General features: G+C 37.7%; 1 protein-coding gene across 2 annotated transcripts in view; it reads left to right on the top strand.

The window, feature by feature from the left end:
- NDC1 (NDC1 transmembrane nucleoporin) overlaps nt 1–22,584 on the top strand; it is a 47,158-nt gene extending 24,574 nt beyond the window's left edge. For both annotated transcript variants that reach the window (XM_042997248.1, XM_042997246.1), the window contains exons 12-18: nt 1,815–2,054; nt 2,166–2,281; nt 4,632–4,682; nt 6,432–6,495; nt 7,308–7,408; nt 17,239–17,399; nt 19,999–22,584. In XM_042997248.1, the coding sequence (XP_042853182.1) occupies nt 1,815–2,054; nt 2,166–2,281; nt 4,632–4,682; nt 6,432–6,495; nt 7,308–7,408; nt 17,239–17,399; nt 19,999–20,062 (797 nt within the window). In that variant the 3' untranslated portion in view covers nt 20,063–22,584. The remainder of the gene's footprint in view (nt 1–1,814; nt 2,055–2,165; nt 2,282–4,631; nt 4,683–6,431; nt 6,496–7,307; nt 7,409–17,238; nt 17,400–19,998) is intronic.
- The last annotated feature ends 429 nt before the right edge of the window (nt 22,585–23,013 follow it).

The raw sequence follows: 23,013 nt of genomic DNA, 5'->3' as shown, positions 1-23,013 counted from the left end.
CTGGAGCCAGGCCTTTAATGAAAATGGGCAAAACTGGCTGGGTGAGGACTGTGGTAAACCTGAGAGCACTGGCTTCATCTGTAGGGGAAGCTGTGGGTTAGCTTCGGTTCATTGTTCCCATGTGGGAATTTGGACCCAGTATGTGAACTTCTGTGTGCCCCCCCACCCATCCCTACTTTTAAGAGAAGCCTGAAATCTGAAAATATTTTGGGTGAAATTTTCCACTTTTTTAATTTTGAGTTTATTTATTTTGAGAGAGATAGTGCATTGTTGTGAACGGGGGCTGGGGGGAGGGACAGAGTGAGAGGGAGACAGAATTCCAAGCAGACTCCATGCTGTGAGCACAGAGCCTGAATCAGGGCTCGATCTAACAAACCATGAGATGGTGACCTGAGCTGAAATCAAGAGTTGGATGCTTAACCAACTGAGCTACCACAGGTGCCCTGAAATTTTCCACTTTTTAAATGTTGGTAACTAATTTTGATATTTACAAAATCACTACATGGGTCACAGTAAACATCATGATTCTGAGGGGGTCATAGACCAAAATGAGAGATTACAAATGGAAAACAATTTAGGTAAGATCGTGAATGTCAGATTTTAAAAGATTCTAGTGTTTCACTTGTTCTCCACATTCAGATTAGCATTTATTTATTCAACAAATATTTATTGAATGCTTAGTATATGCCAGGCAATGTGCTAGAAACCAGAGAATCAAAGATGAAACACTCTTGGAACTGACCTTTTAGTGGGAGGCCCACAAATAATTACAAGACAATGGAATTGGTAAAAAAAGAAGTCTGTCACAGATTCTGAATGGGTAGGATGATTGTTGATAACAAAAGGAGGCCTGGCATATGTAGTTTATATTTTGTAGCAATATGGAGCCATTAGAGAATTTTGAATAGGCTAATTATATCAAATTAGCATGTTAGATCAATGCAGTCCCAGATTAGGAGAGAATCATGGGGGTGACCAAATAGGAATTATTCATTATTTTAAGTTGTTGTCACATCCCATTGCTCAGTCAGTATTTCACATTTTGTAGAACTTAAAAACCCCAGTCTCAATTTTTAAATTGATTCTTCAAATATTTCCAATTAGCACTAACCTTAAAAAGTTATTCAAAAAAGTTTGGCACTTTAAATGTTTGATGTTTTATGGTGGTTTTATTAAGAAGCTAGAACACCAATGTAATCTATTTGTCTTTGTGCCTTGCACTGGAGTGGCTGGAAAAAATATTCCTTTGTTTTTATACAACGGAATTTATAAATTGGTGATTATAAGATAAATTTTGAAGAAAGTGTTTATAGATCATATTTGTAGATAATCCTGGGCAAATTCATCTCTGGTGTGACTTCTGTTAACTTGGAAAAAATTCTGTGGAAAATGGGTAAGTGTGCATTTATCAGTACATTTCACAATACAAATTTGTTTTAGCCAAGTAATAGCTGTAGTAGGAGCTTGCAGTAACATTGGACACATACTAGCGCAGTAACTGAGGTTGTTGCCATTTAAAAATAAAATAGAAATTGATAGGTTCGTTCAAAACAGCGTAGGTTTAGAGAAACTGACCTTGAAGGTGAAGATCTTCTCTGGGGGTAGAAAACAAGGGAAGCTGCACCAGTCTGACCGAAGATGTAGAATACCCCCGTGAGTGGTCGCTGAGTTGCAGTCATAAAAGCTGGATGTTGAGAGTGTAAACATACATGGAAACAAGCTACTAAACTTTGGGTAAATGCATTAACCCAAAAACTGAGATGTGTAAAATTTGTTCAGGCTGCCTGTTCAGCACTGGCTCTGTTCTTTTACAGAAGAAACTACTTTTCAGACCCCGAGATCTAGCCAGATGCCTCGGCCGTCAGTGCCACCATTAGTTAAGACGTCACTGTTTTCCTCAAAATTGTCTACTCCTGATGTGGCAAGTCCCCTCGGAACCCCATTTGGTTCTAGTGTAGTGAATCGGATGGCTGGAATTTTTGATGTAAATACCTGCTATGGGTCACCTCAGAGTTCTCAGCTGATAAGAAGAGGGCCAAGATTATGGACTTCTGGTGAGGATTGTTTTCTAAAGTTTGAAATGTCATAGTTGTAGAGAATCCGATATCCTAAGTTTTCACTTTCTTGATTTTGTTTTGTTTTTTGTTTTTTGTTTTTTTATTTAGATCAGCAAATGCCTGAATTTTCTAATCCTTCTCCATCTACCTGTGTTGGTGCGGAGGGTAAGACAGCAAGACAGCCTAGCATGATTTATTCATGGATTCAGAATAAACGTGAACAGGTAGGATGATATGGTTATAGGATTTATATTTGCACGTAACATTGAGAGCATCAGGAATCTCACAAGAGTAACCCATCAGGGATAATTAGGACTTCTTTTGATGCTTCATGTATTAAGTTGACCCAAATGAAATTGCCAGTATTTGACGGGCTTTGAGCTATATAAATTGTAATTTCATATGACTGAGACTAATACAATGCCTTTGATCTGTGAATTCTTTCGTTTAATGAATATTTACAAAGTTCTTTATATATGCTGGGTGTGGTTTTAGGCACTGGGAAAACAGCAAACAAAAGTCCCTGACCATATGTTTATATTCTAGTGAGGGGAAATAGATGAGCAAGCAAATGTATTAAACCATGTCTCTCTGAATAAAAAAAAAAAAAAGTATTGTAAGACTTATTTCATATGCTATTAAGAAAAAAAGTTGCCATGACATGCTGTCAATTGTTAAGACGCGTCCCAATATGTTATACTCAAACTATGAAAAATATGTGTCTTAAAGGGGAAGAAATTTGATGTCTTAAGTGCTGTATAGGAAAATAGAGCCATTAAAGGAAGTCTCCTTGATAAGTTGATACTTGATTAGAGACCCTGAAGGAAAGGCAGTGAACAGACAAATGCAAAGGTCCTCAGGTGGGGGTGTGCTTGATTTGTGTGAGGAACAGCATGGACACTAGTAGGTGGTGATGAAGTCAGAGAGGCAGCAGGCACCCAGAGCTCATCAGGCACATTAGTTATTGTGAAAACTGACATTTTCTCTAAGTGAGATGGAAAGCCACAGGATGATTTTGTCCACAGGAATGACGTGATGTAACCTTACATTTTGAAAGTGCTGCTTTAGCTGTTGTGTTGAGACTACGTTCTCAGATGGCAGGAGTAGAAGCAGAGAGACATTTGTAAAGCTGTTGAAGTAACGTAGTGGGAGAGGATGGTGTCTGTGATCAGGGTGCTTGTGGTGGAGATGTTAGATGTGATCAAGGTCTGGATGTATTTTGAAAGTAGGTGTGATAATCCTATCTTACTGATAGCAAGATAAACCTTGCTTACTGTTTGGTTGTGTGTGAAAGAGAGAGACAGTGTTGACTTTCAAGTTTTTGGCTTGAGGATCTGAAATAATATAGTTGCAATTTATGGAGTAAATTTAACTGATTTGAAGAGATTTGGTGGAGATGAGGTAGGGAAATTATGAGTTTTATTTACGTCCATTTTGAGGTGTTTATTAGACAACCAATTGAAAATACTGAGTAAGAACTGAGATGTATATCCAAAGTGTAGGGGTAAGTTCTGGGCTAGAAATACAAATTTGGAAGTCATCAGAATATAGACAGTTTTGAAAGCCATGAGACTCCCATGAAAAAATGCTTTGGGAGTGGATACAGAAGAAAAGACATGTGAAAACTGGACTCTGCAATGACTAAAGAGGTCTGAGAGATGAGGAGGAATAGCAAAGGAGACCAAGTAACTATTGAGGTGAGAAGAGAACCAAGAAAAGGGGAAGTAAATGCCACATGCTGCCGATATGTAGCCTGAGATCCACACTAGGAATGAACTATTGTGCTAGAAATGTGGAGGTCATTGAGTCCTTGTCCAGCTATTGGGTGGAGCCTTGGGGATGAATGCCTGATTGGATGGGTCCAGGAGAGATGGGAGGAATTGCCGGCCACAAGAAAAGCTGGATCTTTCAAGGAGTTTTCCTATAAGTGGTACAGAGAAATGGGGTAATTAATAGCGGGAAGGAGTTGAGGGGTCAAGGAAGGGTTTTATATTTTAAGATGGGAGGAATTACATCTATTTTGACGGAATGATTGATTAATAGAGAGGGACTGTAGGCATTATACAAACTTGAGGATCCCATTCGCCCTACCTGTCGTAAGTACCGCCGTATCGTGAATTCCCTTTCAAGTCAGTTGGGGTATATAGCTTTCAGCTTAATACTAAGAAAATTGTTTCCCATGTAAATATCAACTAATAGAAAACAATTTCATGTCTTAAGATTTTTTTTTGTTGTTGTCTAAGGAAACATTCTTTTTTGGCATTAAGAAGTTAAAGGGCAAGACAGTTGTCAAGAATTGAGTAAGAAAATTATCACCAGAACCAATTCAGATTCCTTTTATTGTGGGGTTAGACATGTGTACTTGAGAATGCAGTTTAGGTGAGATGGCCCATCTTAGTTTTCCAGTTTATAATACGAAGGTATTTACTTATGTGGTTTACTATAACTATTCTCTGTAAGATATGAAGTGTTTCATTTAATGTAGTGTCAGGGAGAAACTGGGGATGTGTTAACATTATGTTTGAATAGATTTGAAAACTTACATGTGTTAATTCTTCCTTCTTTCCAACTCAGGTTAAGAATTTCTTATCAAAACGGGTGCTGATAATGTATTTTTTCAGTAAGGTAAGAATATGTAGTCACAGCATTGGGAATGGGGGGAGAGGAAATGAAACGAAATGAAGTACCAGACTAGATTTGACTTCTAAATATTTAGTTCGATCCTAGGAAGCTTGGCGTAGTGCTCTGCTAAACCTCCATGTTAGTAGTTGCCCTAGACCTCCATCTCACCTCAGTGGCTTCCTGAGGCTTGACTGCAGTTGGCCTCCCGAGTCTCCTGGCTGAGGACAGCTTTGTGCTCATATTCAGCCTCTTCCTGCGGAGTGATCAAATCCATGGCGATCCTTCATGGCTCATTGTCCTGCCAAGATCTTTGTGGCCAATTTGGTATTCAGAAGAGAGATGACTGGATTAGATTATACATGTTACGCTTGCGTGGGATAAAAAGTTGTGATTCAGGCCACAAATGAAATGACGTTCCACCTTGTCCATCCGCCGCCCCAGCTGCCGCAGGAGAGTAACTCTGAATTGCAGAAGCGGAAGAGTCGATCCTGTTTCACTGACTACAGCTGTTGCATGTTAATCCTTTGATAAGCAAAACTTCTGCCCATATGTAGGGGAAAGAAGTTTTGTTTTGTGTTAGCTATTTAAATCTAACTCCTTTCATTCTGAAGATACTACAGTATTAGCTAATGTTGTACTTTGTTAAAGTGAAAAGTTTGCACTGGCATACGTTATTCATTTTCATTCTGTGGGGAGAGAGATCTGAGTAACTGATGGAACATAGGCACACACAAGAAAGGAATCATTTCAAGTGCTTGAAACTTTTTTCTCGCTTTGGTGGCAGGGAAGATCCACCCAACTAGCAATTACCTTTACCAAAAAGAATCTACCTCAGGCTCTCCATTAGAGCTTTGGGAAAACTATCAGCCCCCCCGAGGAAGGTGTCCTGTCTTCCACCAAGAGGAAGAGGGGTTGTCCGAAGTTTTACTTCAGAAGGATGGGAAGAGAACTCACCTTTGTGTCTTATGTATGCCATGTTCTTTTCTCTTAAGTTCCCTCATTTAATTCTAACAGCATTCCTGTCAGATGTCTTTCTGTCCTCATTTTACAGATAAGGAAACCTGAGGCTCAGGGGGGTGGGGAGGGGGTCAAGTAGCTAGTCTAAGGGCACATAGCCAGTAAGTGGCAGAGCAGATACTGAACGAGATCTCCTTTTCCCTTGGAAGTGAACGTCTACTTTTGATTTTGATTTTGCAAGTGGATCTATTTTAAGATGAGGAGTTGTAGACACTGCTGTTGGATGTTGAAAAATGTAACGTGCTGGTGTATTTAATAGGCTTTGTTGGGCATTACCAAAGCCAGCATTTGTTAAAATGCTCCATACTATTTGACCTTGCTGTATTAAAGAAGATTGGATGGTGTTTCTTTGGAGTGGGGCTAAGGGTAGACAATTTAAGAGTGGGTAATATGTATTTAGGCGTTCTGAGGTTTTGACACCTGAGCATTAGGTGTTCTGAGCATTTGTAACCATTGTCTCAGGTGATCTGTATACCAATCTGAGGTGCGTTGAGTGTAACTCTTATTTTAAGTGGGAAACTGAGACACATAGAGATTTAGAGATTGGGCAAGAATCACACAATAAGTTGGTGATAGACTGCTTTATTGCAGTGAAATCATATTGTGTAAGAATTTCAGATTTTAATTCTTGAGAGGCAGCTGTGAATTTTGTACTGTTACAGCTACGTAGTTGATAGATGACATAAGAGTTATTGCCCAGGGGAACTTATTGAAATGTTTTTGTTGTATTTGTAGCACCCAGAGGCATCTATTCAGGCTGTTTTTTCAGATGCCCAAATGCATATTTGGGCATTAGAAGGTAAGCAACCTCAGTGAACTACGATTCTGATTTTCATTATCAGTTAAATACTGAAGTATAATCCATGAAAGGTCAGTTCTAGACTCTGATATCAGTCTTTGCATTTTTAGATACATTTTTATATCTTTGTTTTATATGGATCATTTTTCTTTCTTAGATACTTAGGTGTGCTTTCATTTGGGCAGAAAATTTCCTTATATAGAAGCAGAGAAACTGAGCCTGGGATTCTTACCTATCTTTTTCTGCTTCAAAAAACTGCAACAATTAATAGATTGTTTTCAATTGTCAACTTATGTTGACCTAACATTTAACATTTTAACGTATTTAACTTGAATTTCATATTTAGCTTTAGTTTAACGTATTTAACTTTAACTTCATATTTAGCTTGAATATGAAAATTTCGTTGTTAAAGAACTGTTTTTTGTTTTTTTGTTTTTATCTCCTAGATACTGCCTTCTCAATGCTTAAATAATACTTCCTCAGAGAGCCCTTTCCTGAGCACCCTAATGAAAGTGCCCTCAATAGCAGTCACTCTTTTCCTTTATCCTGCTTTGGTTTTCTTTCTACCAGTCATCACTACCAGACACAATATCATTTAAAAACTTCTCTTCCTACTAGAATGTAGAGACTCCTCTTTTTCAGGATTGGTGTAGTGAGGACCTTTTCAGTGCATGTTTCTTTTGCGCATTTTTCTAGCGTAATACCCTCCTCCTCTATTTCAAGTTCTTTAGATACTCAGGATATTAATCCTTTCTCGATAGATGTATCGTCAGTAGATTTGCCTAATTTTTTTTTTCTCTTTTCTTCTTGAGGTCTGTCTCACTTAGTAGCAGCATCATTCACCGAAGATAGATTTGGAGTTGTCCAGACTACACTACCAGCTATTCTTAACACTTTGTTGACGCTGCAAGAGGTAGGCAGTGTGTGGGTTGCGGGGAGGTAGACGGTCATGTTTTTCCTTTCCTCCCAGGTTTTTCAGTTTGTTTCTCACATGTCACATTTATTGAGTAACAAAACATATGTTGGAAGTTAAAATGGGGTACTGTTCTCACCCATGGGAAATTCTAATCTGAGAGAGACCAGGAAGAGAAACTTCTAATTCGTTTGTAAATAATAATTTTATAGACACAGAAAAAGGAAGTCACTAAACTTCTGGTATTAATCAGATTACTTAGAGTATTAGAATTCTGTTCAGTGATATAGATTTGGATCCTTACACATCTTGTAGCTACTAAAAATAACCTGTAGTTAAATTATCCTTGCAGATAAATGTTACCTATTGGCCAGATCCCTTGCTGCCAGGCTGGGTGAACAGTTTCAAAGTAGTAGGACTTTTTAGTCCTAGACTTAAAGACAGAAAGATAAAACATACGCTTCTTGCTTCTGAATAGGCTGCCTTTCCTCATTTCATGTTGGGTGGTGTGTTTTACGCTGTCTCGGCATTGTCATTGTACGCCAGGTGACAGATGCAAACACTGAGTGCCAAAAGCATTTCCAGGTGGGAGCTGGGTTGTGCAGTAGGTGTTCCGGAGGAGTGGTGTTGAAATAGGCTCAAAGAACGATTGGTGCATCTGTGCAAGAACGTCTTGGGAGGGAATGTAAGATACGAGAAGAAAACATGCTTTGCTGTTCTTTTCTTCCACTCTCAATTTATTCTGCCTGTTACAAAGTCTTAGGCATCAGAGCCAATGATTCTTTTTTTTTCCTTTGAGTTCTTTTTGTGCCCACTTTCTCATGAATGTGTTTTGAGACGTGTGTACATGTGTATAGTTTTATTATTTGTGCTCTTTTCCCAGATACCTTTCTCTAAAGAAATCATTTCCTAGTATTTCCCCACAACTTCTAGTATTTGGCTTGCCTGACAACACAGTAAGATACCCAGGATTTGGGCGTGTATTTTTTTTTTTTTTTAAATGTTTGTTTATTTTTGACAGAGAGAGAGAGACAGAGCATGAGCAGGGGAGGGGCAGAGAGAGAGGGAGACACAGAATCCCAAGCAGGTTCCAGGCTCTGAGCTGTCAGCACAGAGCCCGACATGGGGCTCGAACTCACAAACCACGAGATCATGACCTGAGCTGAAGTCAGATGCTCAACCGACTGAGCCGCCCAGGCGCCCCCTTTTTTTAAAAATTAAAAAAAAATTTTTTTTAATGTTTTTTTTTTTTTTTTTTTTTTTAATGTGGGCGTATCTTTGACACACATAGCATTGTTTGTTTTTTATCACTCGGGCGGTGTAGTTTACAATAAAATAACAATAACAGTACGGTGCTTTGTAGTCTACAGAGCGATTACTTACCATGTTTTGTTTTGTTTCATTTAGGAAGACTTAGTTTTAAATTCTCTAACTACCAAACTTCTGGGGTTGTTAAAGTATATTTTTTATTTAAAATAGTTATTATTCAAGTATAATTACCATACAGTGTTATTAGTTTAAGGTGTACAACATAATGACTCAACAGTTCTGTCTATTGCTTAGTGCTCATGCGGTAAGTGTACTTTTAACCCCCCTCACCTATTTCACCCTTCCCCCCACCCATCTCCCCTTTGGTAACCACCAGTTTGTTCACTACAGTTAAGAGTCTGGGTGTTTTTGTTTGTTTGTCTCTTTTTTTCTTTGTTTGTTTCTTACACCTAACCTTACACCCGTCAGAATGGCTAAACTAAAAAAACACCAAGAAGTAAGTGTTGGTGAGGATGTGGAGAAAAGGAACCCTCCCTCATGCATTATTGGTGGGAATGCAAACTGCTACAAACTGCGGAAGACAGTATGGAGGTTCCTCAAAAAATTAAAAATAGAACTACCCTATGATCTAATGATTCCACTACCAGGTGTTTACTCACAGAAAATGAAAACAGTAACTTAGAAAGATACATGCACCCCTGTGCTTATTGCAGCATTACTTACAACAGCCAAGATAATGGAAGCAACCCAAGTGTGTCCATCCATAGATGAATGGATAAAGAAGATGTGCGGGGGGACACGCACACAATGAAATATTACTCAGCCATAAAGAAGAATGAGGTCTTGCTATTTGCAACAACATGGATAGATCCAGAGGGTATTATGCTAAGTGAAATAAGTCGATTAGGGGCACCTGGGTGGCTTAGTCAGTTGAGTGTCCGACTCTTGATTTCAGCTCAGGTTATGATTCCAGGGTGGTGGGACTGAGCCCCACATCGGGCTCCATGCTGAGTGTGGTACCTGCTTGGGATTCTCTCTCCCTCTCTCTCTGTTCCTCTCCCCAGCTCACTCACACTCTCTCTCTCTTAAAAAGTAAGAAAAGAGAAATAAGTTTGAAAAAGACAAATACCATACAATTTCACTCATACCATTATTACTATTATTATCATTATTTTTATTTTTTTTGGTCCTCATAACTATCTTGTGAAGGAAGTAGGATGGAGGTATTTTAGGCCTATTTTAGAGGTGAGGGAGGCTAGCTTCAGGTCTCGCTCACAAGTCTCAGGTGGCAGACCTGGAACTTGAACCTGAGCTGTTTGCAGGGCATTAGCAGTGTAGAACTGTGGGTTTGAAGGCTCAGAGACACTTGACCAATATTCTTTTATAAGTCGCAGTTCATTTTTCGTTCCTCTAGAATCCTCTGCTGCTCTACCTAATGTTTGTGTGGTATTCCAAAGAAATGATTTTTCTTTAAAATTCTAACAACTAAGGTTAGAATAAGGGCTGTTGTACGTGATTGTATCTGTCTCAAAAAGGCTACTATCTTTTGGTATGACTTATTTAAGATTATGCTCAGTAAATGGTCAAGTCAGATTTGAAAACCAGGCTTTCGGACTCCTAGTCCTTTGCCTCTGTGAGGGCTTGGAGGGTTATGCATCTCCTAACCTTTCCTGAGATAGAATGGCAGTATGTTAGATGGACCAAAGTGCGAGATCTAGAATCAATCCCACCTGTGTCTGAGTCCTAGCTCCTACTACTTCCTAGCTGTGCAACCTTAGAAGTACATTTACCATATTTCATTGAGTCTAAGATATCATTAATTAGAAGATACATCTCCATTTCAGGAATTTTAAAATGGCGGGGCGGGGGAGTGCATTGTATAACCGGTGAAAATAATAATCTCTAAACATCAGTTTCTGTATCTGGAAAATGGAGATAGTAATAGTAGTACTTACCTCATGGGGATGTGAACAATGAATGAGATCAGTACTCAGGATGCCTGTCCCATATTAAGTACCCAACAAATTTAAGCTTTTATTACTTCGTTATTATTTCCATGTTGTATGACAGAATTCTTACAGTGTACAGGAGAAAACATCTTTCAAGATTAAAAAAAAGTATTGCTATCACTACTGTAAGCAAGCAGTCTAAGAGACATAGTGTCAGACAGATGTCCGGTTCAAGTCCAGGCTCTTATACTTTCTGAATGATCAAGGGTAATTTATTAAACATCTGTCAGGTTAGAGTCTTCATCTTTAAAACAGAAATAGTACCTTGCAGGGTTATTATGAGGGTTCGAGATAAAATCTGTATACAGAGTCTAGAGTGGTGTCCTAAGTTATCAATTGCCTGACAATAATCAAACAGTTACCATGTGCTAAGATACAGAATAGAGAAAGACAGACATGGTTCCAGCCCTCTAGTTTACAGAGTATAAAACAGATAATCTATGAATAATTAACTACAATTGTAACAAGTGCCACAATGTACAGAAATGTAGAATGATCAGAGAACATAAAACAGGTATGCAATAAATAACAATTAAATGAACATTAAATGAAATGCTTGTGATGTCAGCATGGTGTCTTTGTTAGCAAATTATTTTAATATTTAAATGAGGTAACATATATAAAGCAGCTAAACTCCGTGCCTGGCACACAATAACTGCCATCAGTAAATTTAGCTATCAGCATCATCTAAGAGTATCATTTTGTAGCTGTGGTTTTTGCCAGGGGCAGTTTTGTTCCCCAGGAAACTTTGGGCAATGTCTGGAGACATTTTGATTGTCACAGATAGAGGGGAATGCTACTGGCATCCTTTGTGGAGGCCAGGGATGCTGCTAAACAGCCCATAATGCACAAAGCGGCCCCCACAACTGAGTATTACCCAGTCCAAGATGTCAGTAGTGCTGAGGTTGAGAAACTCTGATCTGTAGTCATGATTACATTTAACAGAGTCTGGTGTTCTCCTTGCCATTTGTTTGGGACTCTGGCGTTCGTGGAATAAACCTCTATTTTAACCAGGTTGTAAGTAAGATCCTTGAGACAAGGCGCTTTCAAAGCTCTGCACAGTGGACAATTTGTTAATGACACTGACAGATAAATAGTCACAGGAGAGCAACGAGAGTTTTCTCTTTATTCGGCTTGTGTGCATATACAGTGCATATAAATATAAATGGGCCAAAAGTGCCTATTTTCATAGTATAGCCCTTTTTCAGGCTTCTATAAGGGCTAACGTAAGGCCTTTTGGGGATTTTTAATTTTTACTGAAGAGTATATTGTTTAGTGGTGTACTCTACTCACTGTTTACCCTTTTCGTTGTTTAATTCTTTTTTTTTTTTTTTTAATTTTTTTTTTCAACGTTTTTTATTTATTTTTGGGACAGAGAGAGACAGAGCATGAATGGGGGAGGGGCAGAGAGAGAGGGAGACACAGAATCGGAAACAGGCTCCAGGCCTCCGAGCCATCAGCCCAGAGCCTGACGCGGGGCTCGAACTCACGAACCGCGAGATCGTGACCTGGCTGAAGTCGGACGCTTAACCGACTGCGCCACCCAGGTGCCCCTGTTTGAGATGATTCTTAACTGTATATTTGAGATCCCAGTTGTGTAATCTGAATCTTCAGGCCAGAAACCATGTGTAGTGCATAAGACGAGTGCTCAATAGATACTTGTTTAACCTCACAGCTGATTAAGTACTTCGGTTCTAACTATGGCATACATCACTAAATACTGCAAACTGGTGTTTCCTAGAGTGAAGTTATTCATTTACTACTTCCATAGTTTTTGCTGTCATTGTTTATTACCACGTTATTGCCATAATTTTAGTCCTATTTGCCACCTGAACTATTATTTACTTATTTAGTATTTCAAGTCGTTCATTATAAGCTTAATTAATTCATTAATTTGGATTTTATTTTTAAGTGATTTCTATACCTAACATGGGGCTTGAACTCACAACCCTGAGATCAAGAGTCTCATGCTCTCCCAACTGAGTCAGCCAGGTACCCCTAACTTAAATTTATTTAAAAGGAAATTTTATCTCACTTTTGTAAAAGGAAAACTAGCTTGAATTGCTATAAATAGAACATAGGTGCACAGTTCCTTATCTCAAACCTTAGGATATATTTCAAAATTCAGATTTTTTTGGATCTTAAAAATATAACATTGTATATATATCCTAGATTACAAAATACTCCTATTGGTATCTGAGGCAGAATCCCCTTAATCAGATACATTAATACTTTTCTGCAGTGAAATATGTGGGTCTTCATATTAAGTAAATAAAGACTGTAAATAGCCTGTGTCAGCTCAGGTCAGGTTTTACTGCCAGATGAAGTCAGGTCAGCTTTTGCCACCAACAGTTAGAAAAGTTTTTGTTTTCAGGGCTTTTTGGATTTCAGTATTAAGGGTAAGACAGTCAAAGTGAGAAAAGACAATAATTGAAAGCTCTAGCTGTAGATACTGTTGTTTGCTGAAGTCCCTGAACCTGAAACCTATTTATCCTTTGTCATAGAATGAGATTAATGAGGATTCAAGATGTGTTAGGGACACATTAGCTCCAAACCCAGACCTTCCTCCCTCGTTTAACCCTTATCTCATTAGGGTCTGTCGTTCCTTATTTTTTAAGAGCTGATATTTTATGACTTTTATTCTTAGAGGTCTTTCAGAGAACAGATAAAAAACAATTTAACAAAATTCATTCTTTTGCATTTACCCTTCAGACCCTTTTAAAATCTAAGATGTGGGTGCTTGGGTGGCTCAGTCGGTTAAGTGTTCGACTTCAGCTCAGGTCATGATCTTGCAGTTTGTGGGTTCAAGCCCTACATAGGGCTGTGTGCTGACAGCTCAGAGCCTGGAGCCTGCTTCTGATTCTGTGTCTCCCTGTCTCTCTGCTTCTCCCCCACTTGTGTGCGCGTGTTCTCTCTCTCTCTCTCTCTCTCTCTCTCTCTCTCTCTCTCTGCCTTTCAGAAAAAGTAAATAAACATTAAAAAAAATCAGTCTAAAGAAAAGTAAGCTAACCATTTAAAATAAATAAGTAAATAAATAAAATCCAAGATGTATTTTGGAATCTTAGTAATTTGATGTTTCCGGTATCTTGAAATGTAAAGATTTCAAGATTTGCTGTTTGAGCATCCTAGGAATTATTTCATCATTACTCATTATTTATTCCCAATTGTGGTAAAAAATCCCAATAAGAAACAGGAGAATGATGGAATCACATAGTATTCCATCATCTTTCAAGAAAAGTATATAAGTGGGGTGCCTGGGTGGCTCAGTCGGTTGAGTGGCCGACTTCGGCTCAGGTCATGATCTCGCGGTCCGTGAGTTCAAGCCCCGCGTCGGGCTCTGTGCTGACCACTCGGAGCCTGGAGCCTGTTTCAGATTCTGTGTCTCCCTCTCTCTCTGACCCTCCCCCGTTCATGCTCTGTCTCTGTCTCAAAAATAAATAAATGTTAAAAAAAAAATTAAAAAAAAAAAAAGTATATAAGCAATATGGACATACGTTTTTATAGTCTTTTTTTTTTTAAACTTTCATTGAATATAGTTGCTAATTCAGAATTAAAAAATTTTTTTACTCACATTGGCAATTGGAAGAAAATTGCCAGTATGTGCAATATTATTTAGATAAATCAGAAGATGAATGGAAATAGCACTCTAGACTAGCTTTGTCAGATAGAAATATAATGCAATATAATTTTACATTTTCTAATAGTTACATTAAAAAAATACAGGTGAGGTTAATTTTAAGGATATATTTTATTTAACTCAGTTTATCTAAAATGTAATTTTATTATGTAATCAATACAAAATTATTGAGGTATTTTATACGTATTTATTTTTTATTTTAGAGAGAGCATTTGTGGGTCAGGGAAAGGGGCGGAGTTCAGCAGGCTCCACACTCAGTACAGAGCCTGACGTTTGGCTTGAGCCTACGACCCTGGGATCATGACCTGAGCCGAAATCAAGAGTTTGGTCGCTCAACTGACTGAGCCACCCAGGAACCCTTAGATATTTTATATATTTTTTAACACTAAGTCCTCAAAATCTGATGTGTACTTTTCACTTAGGCAAATCTCAGTTCAAACCTGCCACATTCCATGTATCTTAGTGGTTACCGTATTGGATCGCACAGCTCTAGATTTTAATGAGGATCATAGAAGAGAAATTTTAAACCATGAATCTTCAGATGATAATATTCTAGATATATTTTTTCAAACTCAAGAATCGATGACAGAATGGTGTATTTTTAAGGAAAAAGGAAATATATGTGATATTCTCATTCAGTAAGTCATTCAAGAGGAAGGACTTTGTCCCAAAATATTTTATAATAAGAACCTGTGGATCATCCCATTTTGTTGAGAGTATATGTGACAGTATTCTTTCATTTTCTGTGATATTTTACACCAAAGTTTACTTTATATGGCTTATAAGTGGATAAATGCTGAAGGGATACAAAGGTGTATACAGAGGTGATTGGAAAGAAATAGATGATGTTGAAATGAAAAAACTCACTAGATTTGTCATTTGAATTTTTCTTTATAAACCTAAGAATGAAAATATTTTACCATTATGGTGCAAGGAAAATGGATTAACTGTCTTCAACAAAATTATGAGCTGTCAAAAATTTTTAAAAATAATTGCATTTTGATGGTATCATTCTTCTGTAGATTTTTTGTAAGGTGACTTTAAATTATAAAAAGGGACCATTGGACCCGGGCGGTAAATGATGATAGCTATTTTTCCTGGTCTAATGAGGGTTAATCAAAGTTTGCAAGAAAAGTGAAAAGGAAGTAACTTTTCCATTATGATTCAGTGTTACCTAATGTTGCTTGGGTATGTCACTGAATACCACCTCCCATTCTGCCTAAAATTATTTCAGGTATGTCCTGGTCTCAGGAAACACTCTTATAAGTTACTGTTGAAAGAATAAATGATTGGACTTGAACTTGTCATGGCAGACCGAACACACACACTAAATCTTGTTCCTTCCCCCACACTCTGCTAAACCACAGTAAAAGGACTTTTAAAAAGACATAAATCCACAAACAGGAGAGGAGACAACAGCAACAGAGTCTTCAAAGCTGGAGAGGAGATGGTTGAGATAACTAACTTGGCAGACCCCAGAAGCAAATCTGAAGTTGGTAATGAGACCAGCCCCCAGTACCTCTGGAACTAAGGATGAACGGATAGGTACCAAAATAAGAACGATGGCTGAGAGCTGTTCGAAAATTAGATCTCTAGATTCTCTGCTGCTGGTGCCCCCGCCTCCAGCAGCTGAGGTTTGTCCTTTAGAGAGGGTAGAGCACTGGGCTCTCTGGGCTGGCAGAGTTGTGAGTGGACACGACAGACACGCTTGTGGCTTCTGTATTAAATAGATAGGGGTATACTCCCCTGAATACAGGCCCACCAGACAGAGTACTGGAAAACTCTTCTCTGGGAACTCTGACTAATCCAAGAAGAAAAACAAAGTTACTGAGTTGGGCAACTCTAAAAAATCCATGCAGGTCACCTCTTGTGAAGCCTGTTGTCAGTAATCTCTATGTATTCAGTGCTTTTGGTCAGCTTTTTAGGAGGTCCCTCTCGCATTCATGAGCCAGGGATCACTAGATTTCTGAGCACAGTCTCTAATGCAGAAAATAGAGACCAAAGAAACAAAGATGGGGAAAGTAGCTTGGAAGAAACTATAAAACCAAAAACCAAAACCACAACAATCATCAAAATCCCCAGAAATAGGAGAGGATATTGCATCCTTGAAACAAAAATAGGATGCTAAAATAAAAGGGATCACTCAGATGATATAAAAGAGCTCTTGAAATTAAAAACATGATGGCAGAAATCATTTTAACTGTATTTAGTTCTTTTGGTGGTTCTATCCATAACTATGAACAATAATCTTAAAGTATTATTTCTTGTCACTATAGTATTATCTTTCTGTAATAGTTTAATACACTTACACTTCTGTATCTTTAGTTCTTTCTTTTCTTAATGTAGTTATATCTTTTAAAAATTATATTATTTACCTTTGGCCTTCAAAAAATACACTTAAATCTATATTTCTTTTTCTATCAAGTATATAAATAAAGTCACTTTCATTTATGGATTCGCTCTCTCTACCTATTGCTCATAGATGTTTTATCATCTAGAAAGGAAGATAAGCTAGTTTATAGTAAATAACTTTATTTCTGTAAAGCATAAAGTTTTGGTCTTTTTTTTTTTTCTGAGATTTATAATAAAAGTATTCTTAGCTGTCACACACCATAAGCAAAGTAGGATATCTGTATTTCACTTCCCACCTTTGCATTTTCAGGACCGTTGCAGAATGGCTCCTCTTTAGACGACAGGTCTGAACTTTTCTGTGCTAACTGCTGTAGTGGCTAAACATCCACTGCATTGTCTTTCAAACTTTTGACTGTGATCCAAAATAAATGTTTTCTAGAATGCCTGTATGATGTGTGTATCTCTCTCTCTCTTAATTTATTTGAAATAAAATCTCCTTGATTCTTTGGACTAATATGGCTTTATTGATATTCTGAACTAATGTGCCTTCTTTCTTGATCTAGGCAGTTGACAAGTACTTCAAGCTTCCTCATGCTTCCAGTAAACCACCTCGGATTTCAGGAAGCCTTGTGGACACTTCTTATAAAACATTAAGATTTGCATTTAGAGCATCATTAAAAACTGCCATCTATCGAATAACTACTACATTTGGTGAACATCTGAAGTAAGTTTACCTGTTTTAACCCATGATGATAATCTACTTTCAGGAGTTCCCATGAGAAACAGGTATGAGAATTATAAAGGCTTACATGTTCAACATGTGACTTTCATAATTCCTACTGGGAATTAACAGCTTTGATATCGACGTTATATTTTAAAATTGGGCCTATCATATAAGCTTTGGGGCCTTCTTTCAAATAGACAAAAAAGGATAGAAAGTTATAAAAGATTTTTTTTTTTTTAATTACCAAAACATCCTTATGAGATAAAAAGCAAAAAATTGAGTACCTTTCCAGAAAAGCATATTAAAAATAATTCTGATACTACATCTTAGTCAGCTAACTAAGATTTTGGGTGAGCAGAGTGTTCCATAAATGAGTCCTTGGTGCTTTGTGAATCATGCTAGAAAAACAATGACAGATCATGACACCTTTGGAAACAGAACCAGAAAGAAAACCACAAATGCCAAGCCTGTTTATATTTAGTTTCATTGATGTTTACTGCTTTCTTCTCATGAAATAATCCAGCTCGGCAGGATAAGGGATGCTAGTTTATTAACTAAACTGTGTTTATCACAATTATAAATGAACTTTAGAAGGCACAAGAGATTGCTTTTTCTGTATGCGGTCAATGAGTAGTTTAGAACTTCTGCATGCTGCCTACTTTTAGAAAGAGTAGTATATTTCCTTTTACTTCCACAGTGCACAGCAGTAATAGCAGGTTTTTATGGGACACTTGGCTCTGTGGCAATGTAAAGAGCACTAGATAATCCTCTCTCTTTTCAGAGGCTTATTCACTTGTTAAAAAACAAAAAAAAAAAAAATTTATGGAGTGCCTTCTACCTCTGTGCTCTCCAATATGATAACTCCGTATTATTGTTCAAATTTAAATTAACTAAAAATTCAGTTTGTCAGTCAAACTGGCCACATTTTAAGTCCCCAGTAACTACATGTGGCTAGTGGCTACTGTATTGGACATCTTAGGTCTAAAACATTTGTGTCCTTGCAGAAAGTTTATCAAGACAGCACTGTTCTAGACAATACACTTAGCACTGTAAATACATTTTTTTCATTTCCTTCTCTCAAAGCATCTATGAGGTGTAGAGGTTTTCATAATTGTACAGATATGGAAACTGAGGCTCAAGGAGATTAAGGACTTGCCTAATAGCACAGTCTAGTTGGGTTTAGAACATGAATCTGAAATCTGGTCTTACTTACTCTTAAAATCCCACCATTTCTCCCTATATTATAGACTGCCTCTGAGATATAAACCACCATGGAGGATGCTTGATGAATGTGGAGCATGAAATATGTATATGATGATAGAGCAAAAGCAGGGAGAAAGGGGGAAATAGAGAGTTTTAGATAAGAATGGGGGATGCATGACTGATAAATTATGACACTGAAATTCTGCCTTAGTTTCTTTTCTCTGAGAAGAGCCATCTTTTATATATGATGAGGTCAGCAGACTGTTGTATGTCCAGGACAGAATGGTATGGTGGGGAAAAAAGATTTGGAGTTAAAACATTTGGATTTATGTCTGGTTACATCATCGACTATCTGTGGTTGCAGTCAAGTTACCTAATGATTTAACTTGCCCACGATTATGTAGAACCAGAATTCAGACTCCAGTCTCTCTGACCTAGTGTTCTATTTAATGGTGTCTATAGTCTTAACCAGTAGGCTGAGTTGTCTCCCCTAATCTCTGACCTTTGTGATACTGTTTACCCTCCTGTGAAATGGGTATGTTATCTGGCCTCACTAGCACCCGGAGAGAGTCCACACAGTAAAGTACTTGAAATGGTTCAGTTAGAGGCAGCTGGTTTAAGCAAGCAGAGATGAGTATTTATAAGGAGATTTGGGATGATTTGAAGACTTTTTTGGCACTTTTAAAAGTTGTAACTTTTATAACCTGGATTTTTTTTTTATCATTTAATAATACTATCTTCAACTAGAAGACCAGAATCTTTATTCATTTTTTACCCAAAAATTTGAAAAGAAGTTTTATACTAATTACAGAATATATTTACTCCGCTTTTATCAAGGTAATGTATTTTTGTGGGAGGCAAGGGTAGGGAGAGAACTCTATTTCCCCATCTAAGACATAACTTATGTTCAAAGGGAAAACTAAATCTAAACCACCAAGCTGTTACCTTTGAAAACGATTAGTGGAGTCTATTGTGTTTTAACCAAACATTTTAGTTTAAAGGATTTTATATTAAAGGCAATTCAAATACTCCACAACTCAAAGATAATGTTGGAATCTGGTTTAAATAAAATAATAAAATCCAGAAAATCTACTGCAAGGCCTGGAACTCTGCACAGCAGGTTCCACAGCAGAGCAGGTTAAAATCGATGCTTTCACTTGTCAGTCTTAATTTGCTTTGGTCTCTTAGAAGGTAGAAGCATGCTGTTACTGAATGCAAGTCCTCCTCCTCATTAGATTAAGGAGGGTTTTCATCCAGCTTTCTCAGAAGTACTAAATAAGTGAAGATTTCTATTCATTTTTAATTGTTTTGAAAAATATTGACTCTGTGCTCTGTGGTTCACTTAATATGCTTAATGTAAAATAAAGCTTATGCTTTGAATTTATGTTTCATTTAGTGCTGTGCAAGCATCTGCAGAACATCAGAAAAGACTTCAACAGTTCTTGGAGTTCAAAGAATAGCTCAGTAATATAAACTGTGTTCATTACACTGCTGATACAGCTACAGATGGGACAGTAAATGTTCAGCATTCTTGGATCAGAAGAAAATGGACTAATTAGATGCTTCCTTTGTCGTGGTGGTTGCTTTGAAAACTATACTTTAATGGGAGAAATCATGGAAAGAAATTCTCAACAGAATAACCGAAAACTGCCTTTTCTGTACCGATTGCTTTTTGTGTGTGTGGTATAATAAAAATCTTTATTCAATTTTACAGAAGCCTCTCTGGCAGTAGAAATGTCTTTAGCTTCTATAGCTTAATAATAATAACTGGAAAATGTTTAGAATTTACTTTTGAGCTGAGTAGAACCAGTTCAGAAGGTAAAATAGATCGACTTGATTCAGTCTTCCTGATTGCTGTGAGTTTAACTCTCTGTGCACTCGAAATACGTAAACTTTTTAAGAGTGGTTTCTGCTTACTGAAGGATGAAATGGTAATAGTGGAGAAAAATTCACAGAAAAACTATTGTTTAAAGGACATATTTTGTTAATCTGGTAGGTTGTGTTTTTCTTTCCAGGGACAAATTAAATTTGCATGATTGTCCAAAAAAAAGGTCTCAATTTACAGATGCTAACTCTCTATAAAGGAATGTGGAAAAATTCAGTTCTTAAGTTACAAGATCAAACATTCATATTTGATTTTTGAAAGACGATTGACTGACAACTATGAGTTTGTTTTGTATCATGCTAGTACACAGTAAGTGTATGGGTATTTTCCCCAACTAGTTTTGCTTTCTTTTTCTGGAACAAAACATTAAGCGATTGCAGAGCTTTTTAAGTGAGAGAAGAAGTTTTGCAACAAAAACCAGGAAACTTTCCCTTTCCCCCCGCCCCCCCCCCCCTTCATCTTCATTAGATCAAATTATTTGGTGAAGCTCGTTTGGCCTCACAGAGGGAGCAGCCTTTGCTGTGTTAACTGGCTAATAAAAATATATTAGGAAAATCTTTACAACCAGAAACAACTTAGTCATCAAATAGCAAGTGAAACCAAAATGTCAGAGGGCTTACTGTACTTGGGAGTATGTTGTATGCCCCCAAAATGAGCAAAGTAATTTTACAATTTATTAGATCAGCTTCTTTGGAGATGGAAGATTGGAAATCCCACTGGTAGTATTCACTGGACTAGCGTTAGACTGAAATGCTCCCTTGTAATTCTTTCCCTATTATCTTTTCCTTCCACCCTCTCCCAGTTTTTTCTTTAAAGTCGGCACAGTATTGTATATGAATCTTTAATGTGGTATGTATGTCTACCATTTGTCTGATTACTTGATGTATTATATCTTTATTCCTTTTATTTGTTGCCCCATCAACCAGCGCATGCCAAATTATAAATGAATCCTGCCGGCCTTTTGAGCGTCTTTAGGAGACAGTTCCCCAGTTGTCAAGTGTTTGGAGTATTTTGGCTAATTGCCATTGCTTTATTTTTTCTCATCTGAAGTGGAGTGATCTCTTTTTTGAATATGAACATTGAATTTTGAATGTGGTAATTCCTTGGAGATGGCCAGAAGAGTGTGGCGAGGTTGACTGAAGACTGTTGAATTCCATGTTTTGGAGCTGTTGAGCTTTTTCTGTTGCACTGTCTGTGCTGTCCCTAGCTGAGGCATTTTGGGAGAAAAGGACTCTTAACCTTCTGCTTCCCTTAAAGAATTGTGGCACTTCACCCACTGGATCCCGGAGATTGACGAAGAGATGGTTCCTGTAAGTTTTCAGTGGCTTGGGTAAAGTATCTGGCCAGGCTTAGGTTTTTGCCATTTCTCATATGCTTTGGGAAAAGGTACATGTGATGAGCAATGTGAAAATTTGAGAGGTGTTCATCCCTATTTTCTCTCAAGGAAATGTGCTGTGTACAAAACACAGGTCACATAATGTACACCTGGTGGAGATTTGGAAACTCCGCCCAAATGTGGATTGTATTTAGTAGATAAGAGAGGTAGTTCCTTTTCCCCATTATGTGTTGATAACCTACACACCATCCGCTGAGGTAGGGTATTGCTCGGCCACCTGTTATTAAAGGGAGCTCCCTCTCCTGTGTACAAGGAGGAGGGTCTTAGAAAGGCTAAGAGGAGGGAAGCATTTCCTTTGATGAAGTCCTATCCTGCCGGTGAGCCCACACGTGCTCTATAACATTGGCCTGAAAATTAGAGAGTGTTCTTTAAAAGCATTTCTCTGTCAGTACAAAACATGGTTCTTTTCAGCACTTGTAATGTTTGCTTCACCTTATGGGGGGTATAAATTCAGGTAGCTTCTTTCCTGGGGAACCGGGAAACTGTCCTAGAATGAACCGTGTATACCTTTGAGTAGATGTGGGTAAGCAACAATTTGTTACTTTGCCGGATTGTTCCTTGATAGTTGGTTTGTGTATCTTCCTGTAAATGTGGTAATCTATTTTATCCTTTTGTATATCACTGATACTGAATTGGGTAGAAAAATAAATCGACAGTTTTTCTAAATGGGACTATTAAAATATGTGTATCCTTAAGGTCATTTATTTAATATCTTGTGTGTGTGTGTTCTTTTAGCCCTTTCAATCAAGCCTCAGTTGCTTACAAAACTTGAAAAGGTTTAACTTCTTGATAAATTAGCTATTGCCCCTAACTGAACTAATTTGGTGGATATCTGTGTTCAACGATAACCAAGGAACCTGAATTCCGAAGGTCTCTTTCTTCCTTGTCTTGGCTGCCTTTCTTCCAGAACTAAGCAAAGGATGTAGGTGCTGAAAGCCATCTCTTAATAGAATTTTCTTTTCTTGCCAGTATACTGTTTCTGAATGGCTCATATTCCGCAGGCTCACGGTTATGTCTGTCAACTTTACTTAAATTAGTCTCAGTCTGAACATCACCTTGAGGTTGTTGAGGCACTACACTAAGGCCCTCAACTCCCTCTTTTACTCTCCCAACCCATAGTTCTCTTTCTT

Source organism: Panthera tigris, chromosome C1 (genome assembly GCF_018350195.1).
Source record: "Panthera tigris isolate Pti1 chromosome C1, P.tigris_Pti1_mat1.1, whole genome shotgun sequence".
NCBI classification, from domain to species: domain Eukaryota; kingdom Metazoa; phylum Chordata; class Mammalia; order Carnivora; family Felidae; genus Panthera; species Panthera tigris.
This window is presented reverse-complemented; position numbering and strand designations above follow the sequence as displayed.